The 8,604-nt window shown below is 36.2% G+C and overlaps 2 protein-coding genes and 1 pseudogene across 5 annotated transcripts in view; 1 reads left to right on the plus strand and 2 right to left on the minus strand.

Moving 5' to 3' along the window:
* Nucleotides 1–4,376, plus strand: part of WWC2 (WW and C2 domain containing 2) — a 142,230-nt gene extending 137,854 nt beyond the window's left edge. For all 4 annotated transcript variants that reach the window (XM_039542123.1, XM_039542124.1, XM_039542127.1 and 1 more), the window contains one exon: nt 1,518–4,376. In XM_039542123.1, the coding sequence (XP_039398057.1) occupies nt 1,518–1,584 (67 nt within the window). In that variant the 3' untranslated portion in view covers nt 1,585–4,376. The remainder of the gene's footprint in view (nt 1–1,517) is intronic.
* A 1,194-nt stretch (nt 4,377–5,570) lies between these two features.
* On the minus strand, nt 5,571–6,111 carry LOC120406859 (annotated as a pseudogene).
* A 1,508-nt stretch (nt 6,112–7,619) lies between these two features.
* Nucleotides 7,620–8,288, minus strand: LOC120407036 (claudin-22-like). The gene has a single exon (XM_039542361.1). It carries the CDS (start codon nt 8,286–8,288, stop codon nt 7,620–7,622), a length of 669 nt encoding a protein of 222 aa, XP_039398295.1.
* Between the last annotated feature and the right edge of the window lie 316 nt (nt 8,289–8,604).

An 8,604-nucleotide genomic window follows, 5' to 3' on the forward strand; every position in this document is an offset into this window, starting at 1 on the left:
AGTAGATTAGGTTTGTGTGACAGATAGCTTGTTGATCAGAGCTGCCTTCATGGGTAGTTGGTAAAGTTCATCCAGTTATGAGGGATATGTTGTGAATAAAACTGAGCAGATTTGGGCTTGGCTGCCTGCTACTGTGAATGGGAGGCAGGATCAGGAGTCAAGTTCAGTCTAATTCAATGAGAGCTATTAGAGGTGTTTTGCTGTCTTTTTAATTCACTTCATTCTTAGCAGGTAAAGGTCAGCAGAAGAGTAGTAGGTCCATTACTAGTGGAGATTGTCAACCACCTCCTTCAGACAGGACATATAGGTGGTATCTGTTCAGGGAGCTGTTGTGCAACCTTTGCTCAAGAAACCAATATGTAACGTTGGCAATGTGGTTAAATGCCACCTGCTGTCCAGTCTCCCATTTTTGGTTAAGGTGATAGACAGTTATGAGTATCTAGATGCTCCAAATCTGCTTGAAACTTTTCAATCTGGTACAAACTTAGGTTTGGACTGGCGTTGGTAGTAATGGTGGATGATCTCACGCTGAAGTGTGAAGATCCTGGTGCCTGTGCTGATAAATCTGCTGTTTTCAATACTGTTCACTATGAAATGTTACAGATTTGCTGTAGACTGTAGCAAGAGTAGGCGTAGCTGCTCTTTGGTGCCATCATTCCTTCCTTTACCAAATACTTGCCAAGAGTAGTGTGGCTCTTTATCCCCTAGGGGCAATGTCTTGCGGAGTTCAAGGTTCTGTTTTGTCTCTATCTCTTTCATCATGTCCATTGGGCCACCGAGAGGGCTAATGAGGAGGTACTTTCTGTATGCTGATGACATCGAGCTCTGCATCTTTCCCATATAAGCCATGCAATGCTGTTGAAAGCCAGTTCAGTATCTGGATGAGATTGTCACATGCGTGAGAGCTAGCTAGCTAACTGAAGTGCAATCCAGATAAGACTGAGGTGATGATAATAGGTCTGGGGAAGCAACTGGCACATATAGTGACAATCCTATCAACCTCTTTTTGAGGGTATTCATGCAGCTTGTTACTCCTGCCCTGTTTTTTCCTTCCGCTAATTTTCTTGCTGAAAGTCTGGATCAGATGTCAGATGCTTTTTTAGCAGTGATTATTCCCCTTTTAATGCCATATTAGGATATATGGTTACCACGATCTCACTGTTATGATTACGAGTTTTTTGTTGCTGCCACTGCTGTACTGAGAAGCTTCATTTTTTTCTTCCCACTGGAGCTGCTCTCTATTTTGATAAATCTGCATAATATAGGCCCTTCATTCCAGACTTCTCTGGCAACAGCATTCTCTGCAAGCATATTTATTGGATAGCTTGAAAGCACTGACCCTAAGGATTTTAGTCAATAGAACAAATTATTTGTACTTGAAATTTTTGCATAAAACTGATATTTTAAAGAGCTGTTCTCCTACGTTATTCATCATATATTGAAGCTGTTGGAGTTCTTGTGATATTTTAGCTGCTAATCACTTTAAAGGTTTCCTTAAACTTATTTTCTAATTCTAGGGAGAAGATAGCTTACTTCACAAGAGCAAAGATCAACATACCATCCCTACCAGCAGATGATGTATAATTACATTTTTCATTGGAGTATTTTTTCACTTGCTCATCTTTTTAGATGAACATTTTGTAGTTATAGCCTCCTGCTTTTAAAGTTCTTCTTCTATTTTACATCCAACTATAAAGATGTTCATTTGTAAAATGCAGCGAACTGAGTTCTTGTATGTTAAAAAGCGCAAAAAAACAAACCACAACTACCAGAAAACCAAAGTCGAACAATTCTGGTACACCGATGCTAATTTTGTACAGTTTGTATGTATCGCATGTGTGCTCTTATTTTGTAAAGATGGAACAAAGGAAAGCGTGTATCCTGTTGAACCGCACTGTGTTGAGAAATATTACGTTCGACAGAAGATTGTTTATCTTTTCACTATTTTCACGTGAGCAGACTGTGAAGATGGCTGTTATGCCATGCAATATTTTTGTACAAGTGTGACTTTTATAGTTTGAAATTAACCATGAATGCAAGCTCCTTTCCAAAACAGCAAGGCTGCCTCGTAACAGGTGCTGTTTAGATTTCCGTCACCTACATGGGGATTTTGTTTCTGAAAACGATTTTTTGACTGTCCTTTTTATTTCTATGAAGGAAGAACATGGAGTACTGAGTGCAGGAATATCATTTTGTGAATGTACAGTACTTTGGGCTGCACTGTACAGTACTTTGCATCTGCAAGGTGAGGCGGGGGAAGGGAATGGTAGACCAGTAACCCTAAAACCTCTTATAGTGAAACTACCAAAAGGGCAGCTGCTTTCTGAAACTGAAGCTGAATCAAATTCACACCAAGGTGTTTATATATGAGTAGTCATACCACTGCGCTGCAAAATCTTACATTGAAATGTAACCTTTTGACCTAAACGTTGTCTACTTTTGTCAACAAGCAGTATGTAAAAAAGATCAGGTTCAGGAAAAATTAAATCTGGGCTATTGTCAGAAGAGGAAAAACTACCCATCAAATTCATAATGAATCCACTGACTCAAGTACCAGAAGTATTGTTGGTATAGAAATCCATCCTGGAAAAGTCTGTGACCTAGAAAACCAAATATTTCAGTAGGATATGTACTACAGTTCTCATTGTTTTTTTAAGTAAATAAAACACAAGCTGTTTTTCAGAATAATGATGGTTCAAGTTGAACAAGCTTAAGGAGTAAATATGAACAAGATGTCTATCAAAATAGAATTTTAGCTTATCTGACCAGACCTTTTTGTTACAAACTGTGGGTGTTCTTGTCATAGTCCCTGGGGAAGCATGCTACTGCATCAGATCTGGAATAAAGCATCTACAACACACTGTTTGGTAAAACAAAACTTTGTGGTTGATCTTACCACCAAAACGATGTAGCTAAACTTGTATCTACAGTACATAATCTCTGAAGTTTTTTGAAAAAAATGTTAAATTCAAAGTTGTTGTTTTTTTTTGTTTTTTTTAATTCTGTGGATAGAATCTTTGTCCTTAACCTACAGGTTATATTGACAAGCCACCTATACATAGTACTTCAGTTTTCCAGAAAGTAATTAGTCTGGTTGAAAGATGAAGAAAACATAGCTACAATATGTTTGCAAATGTCTTCTAAGTTCAAGGTAAGAAAATTCTGTGCCTAGAATCTTCTGTTAAACACACCAAGGATTTTCTTGTGATACATAAATACATTTATTATTTCAAACCCTTTAAATGTATAACTGGATGCCACACAGTTTTGAACAAGTGCCAGCCAGGCCAACTGACTGAGCATAATTCTCCATGGATTTCCATTTATTGCTGGGTTTTTTTTTTAAAAGAAGACTACTAGAAACAAGAAGATATGATTCATGCTTGTGAGGTCAAATTTTAAAAACAAAAGTTTGACATTTAATGTAGAGGTGAAATGAAGGTTGACTGTTTCAGCTTCTCAGTTTGATTATATAAAATGTTTGTAGGATGTGTAGAATTGTACCGTATGATTTATTTTTTTATTTATTTACAGTCTTATTTATGTTCTGTTAAATATAGTTCAGTTCTGGCCATTTAAAATGTTTGACGTTAAACTATTGTGGGAAATATTTACAGCTTTCTAAATTCTTGCCAGACTAGCTGCTGTTTGTTTATATGTTGAATAACATTCAGAGGAGTATAAAAAAATAAATTCTGATTGGGTGTGGTCACGACTGTAACGTTCTGATGGCTTTAGTTTGCAAAATTTGCTCATTTTTAAAATGAGACAGACTTAAATGTATAAGCTCTTTCTCCCCACTTTCCAAATCATTCATAGTGTTACAAACTTATTTATAGGCAGGTTTTAACAATTTGGGGAGGGGGAAGGGTATTTTTACTAATTCAAATTATTCACACTGCTGAAACATTCAATAGACTGAACTAAAAGTGGATATGAACAAACCATAAAGTTCAAATTTATAAATATTACTCTTAAAGAAGTAGAGTTTACGCTGCACAGGGGCTAACAAATGTAGTAATTAGTTCTCGTGTTTCAGTTATCAGTATGTAATTGCAATTGTGTATATCAAAATTAAGTATTACAGGTACAAAACAATATTATTGTTTTAGCCAAATGAACAAAGTTCAGCAGAAATTGTTATAGGATACAAATCAAATAATTTTAAAATCTCTTTTTTACTATTGCTATGTTTATACTGTATTAAGTATCGAATGCTCAGGACTGAACTAAATATTTAATCAGGTTATATTCCGAATGTGTTTCTGTTCTAATTTTGTCTGTAAAAGTATGCAAATACATCACATAGATTAACTTTCGTCTCTGCACTTTCAATGTGTTTCAGTGATTTGAAAAAAATAAAAAATGTTAACAAAGCTGTTTTGTAGACTAGTGTTTAATTTTAGTGAATTCTTTGCTTTCTGGGCTGTCTCTGAGCTCTTTGCAAAAGTAGATGTTCACTTACCATTTTTGTTAACTTCAGAAAGTCACTGCAGTGTTACTGTCAATCACTGGTAGGCCTTAGGATTGTGGCATATCATGCTGAAGAAAGTGCTCTCATCATTTTTCACTTAAACTACATTGTTAATGTCCAAGTAGGTTCACTGCTCCTCAAAGTGGTGTATAATAGCTATGACCACAACCATCCAAAGTGCAAACTTCCACATGCAGGCAACACAGCTCAGTATTGTCCTGGAATATATTCTAGGCCTGAGGTTCTTATGAGCTACCGTTTGTGCCAATGCATGTGGTGCTTTTGTGATAGAGAAAATTGAGGTCTATTTAAATTGATAGTACCAAAAATATATTTACATGTGACATAAGATAGACTTGGAACTCTGGACTCCACTTTACCACATTAACCTCCCTCCTCTGCTCTCTGTCACCCCAGAACATAAGAGAACAGAGAGACTGAGGTAGAGCCTCAGATGGTGTAAATGGCCATAGCTCTGCTGAAGTCAGTGGAGCTATGACTACTTGCACCACCTGAGGATCAACCCCACTAGGTCTTGCATAAACATTTTTAATGGACACCTAGAACTTTCTTGCCCATTGCCTTCTTGTCACAGCAAATCCACCAATGCAAAATATTTAGGCTGCTTAAGTGTTGGAAATATGTAAGTCAAAGAAAAATGCTTGCTCAGGTAAATTAAGTGACTGGGAGTTTTTTCCATTTAATGTAATAGAATCAGGCCTATATTCCATAATAGGAAATCCAAAACTCATACTTTAGATCCATAGTAAGTTCTTTTTATATGACAGATACATTGATCAACACGTGAAAATGTGCGGTAACTTTTTTAACTAAACATCCCTATATTATGATTTTGTATCTTATTTACCAGATCTGCACAGTCATAAACTATTATCATATAGGCAGATACAATCAAAGTAATTAGTCTAATCACTGTAAAGTTTTGATTCTTTTTTCTCTCCACGATGAACATGAAAATGGTTTACCAGACTTGCAGGAAGGATGCAGTTTTCAAACTTGGTGATTAAAGGGAATAACAAAGTTTAAAAAAATCTAACACCTTGTAGGTGAGGTGGTTCATCTGTTTCAGATAAACCTACAAATCCTGAACTGAAAAGTTTGATTCTTCTAGTAGAGTTTTAAAGCCATCACAAAGAATCAATCTATCAAACCAGCCAAATTCCCATCTGGGACAATCTCCAGGATAGCCTCATTCCAAAATGTTTGTGTTATAACATGGGTAACACAAGAAACTGGGAGCAAGGTTCAAATTCCAGATATCCATAAAAGTATTCCTTTATGCAATAAACAGTCATTTCTTTAGTTCACGTTGTGAAGCTCCCATTTTCAAGCAGTCCAAAAACTAGAGATCAGAAGACTCAGTCCAAGCCCATTTGATGTAGACACTAAAATCCTGAACTCTGCAGGCAAAGCTAATAAAGAATCAAAATCCTTACACTGTGTTCCTCTTGATTCATCTTGAACAGTACAGGTTTGCCAGAGTCCCATGGTCAGTTAAATCCAAATTGAGATTTTCTCCAGTCTGACAAATTATTATAAGCACCAGTTAAAACTTATCCTAACAAAAATAATAAAATTCCAGCTAATTGCATCCTACTTATGTGGGCTAAATCCATTTTAATAATAATAGAGTCCAAATGCTTTAGGAATATCTCTACCAACTACTACAGATACATTTTCTGTTTAGTGCTTGTTGCACTAAACATAAACTTTGTAATCTGTGAAATACTCCCCCCCTCCCCCCCTTTTATATGCTATTTCATAAATGGACTTGGACAGATCTAGTTTTATCTGGTTCTATGTGGATTTGTTTTGAGTATAGAGAAATAACATGATGAATCAGTAATTCAAAGATGTGGCTGCAACTGGGCTCATATTCCACTGGTTTTGCTTTTCAGAAAATATCTTGTCTTTGAACAGAAAAGCATACGCTAAATAATAGTGCCCTTTCTATCACTATTTGGGTAACAATACTCCAACCCTTTTCCTTAAGTAGTTTTTAATAGTTCTGGATGTTTTTAATTAACTCATTATTTAGGATGATGATTCATAAACTGAATCATTCACATTCCATGTATTTGGATAAGCCCATGCAAACTTTATATATTTTAACAAATAAGGTTGTCTGCATATAGTAAAATAAATGCAGTATTTCTCAAGTTTTAAAAAGTATATTTGTTTAAAATCAAACTATTTACATGTACAAGAACTGCTGCTACATATGAGAAAAGTTTAACAGAAATCTTTCATTGAATGCAGAGCAAGTGTTCATTATTAAAAACTCAATTCCTATACTCTATAAAATAGCAAATGCTTATAAGCAAATTAACTCTTTTTTAACTAGGTATTTTCAACCACCCCTGCCTCTTTAATTTTTTTTCTTTGTATATGAAATATGCAGGTGCCAGAACATCCAGGTTAACTTTTGTGTCTTTTTTTCCCGTATTAGGTTGGGATAACAAATTACTAGCTATTTTTGGACAGTGGCCTGTGATGCTGATGAAGTACATACAGCGTTTTTAAGAAACTAAACGTGGTTTAAAAAAATCTAGTTCTCTGCAAGTCTTTTTAGGGTTTTGGGAATTTTCAATTTTCCTGGGTAAAGAAACACAGTTCCTACACAGAGATCTCCTCTCTGTAGCAAAAGTCTATACCCAGAATACAAGTATTTTTAGGCTATTTTTAGAGATGAAAATACTCTAGATCATGAAAATGTTACTGGATCAGATAGGTGGATGGCTATGTCATAAGGAGTCAAAAGCCTTTGAATTCCACTTAACTGGTTTCATATGAAAAGGAAACTTACATTTTTGGCTCTTAACCAACATATAAGAAAGCAACCTTATATATTTTGGGGGTCTACAGTTCAGCTTTAATAGCAAAACAAAGTAGTGTTTCTTCTCTGCGGTCATGATTGCTTTAATGTTCTGTGAAACAAAAGGTTTAACAGTTTTTCCCCCCCGGGGCGATGACACTACTTTGAAATAACAATTACAGGAAGAAAGAATTAGACACACAACTTCAGAGAATCAGCTAAGTAACAAAGAGTCCTTTGAATCACTATTGGAACAAGCTTCTGCCTTGCGCTCAAGTTTGAAAAGAAAGAGATGACTTTCTGTACTACTTAAACTCCTAGATTTTCAGGACTATTTTCAGTTTCCAAGTGTTGACAGTGATCTTGCATTTCTGCTACTGTGTAATGGGCTGAGGATGGATGGACTTCAGTTGAACAGACAGTGCAACTAAGTAGTGACCCTCCTAGTATAAGACAAAATCCAGCAAACCAGCCAACAAATAGTGCTTCCCCAAAATCCCACCTGGGAACAATATCTGGGATATTCTCATCCCAAAATTCCTGGACTGTAGTGTGAGCAACCCAAGAAACTGGGACTATGGCTGTAATTCCTGATATCCAGAAGAGTGTTCCTCCAAGCAGTAATAGCCGTTTCTTTAGTTCCTGTTGTCTTTCACCGATCTTTAAACAGTCCAACCCAAAACCTGAAAGCACGAGGCCCAAAAGTCCTAATCCATTTGAAACAAACATCAAAATCCTAGAAATCCTAAGCTCTGGAGGCAAAGCCAAGAAAGAATCAAAATCCTTGCATTGCATTCCCCCTTCCTCTTGGACAACACAAGCTTGCCAGAGTCCCATGGTCCAGATCTCCAATTCATTTAATTCTAAATTGAGATTTTTCCACTGAGGTAAATAGGTAGTGAGACAGGATAGAACCCATCCCAACAGAGAGAATAAAATGCCACTTAATTGCATCACAGTTCTGTAGACTAAAGCCATTAGAAGAGCACAGTCCAAAAAGCTTTAGGAGGAATGTCTCTATAAGAGCTGATATCTTTTCTGGTGGTCGGAGCTATGATGATCTTAGTTCTTTGTGCCCTGAATATAAGCTTAGATATTAACCCTTTGAAAACTCTGAAGCACTTTTTTGTTCTTCATGAATATAATGTTTCATGTAAAGGACGAAGGACTCTGCTAAACCATGAGTTAGGCTTTCTGATAAAGATTTGATCTGTTACCTTCCAATTTGCTTGGTAAAATTATATCCCAATGCCTGATGATTACAAGTCTGAGGATGAACAAAGAAGGCTCTATG

The sequence above is a fragment of the Mauremys reevesii genome, linkage group 5, assembly GCF_016161935.1.
Source record: "Mauremys reevesii isolate NIE-2019 linkage group 5, ASM1616193v1, whole genome shotgun sequence".
Taxonomy (NCBI): Eukaryota; Metazoa; Chordata; order Testudines; family Geoemydidae; genus Mauremys; species Mauremys reevesii.

What these genes read in the sequence shown, in the direction of transcription:
- LOC120407036 (XM_039542361.1), bottom strand. Translation starts at nt 8,288, where the DNA reads ATGGCTTTAGTCTACAGAACTGTGATGCAATTAAGTGGCATTTTATTC.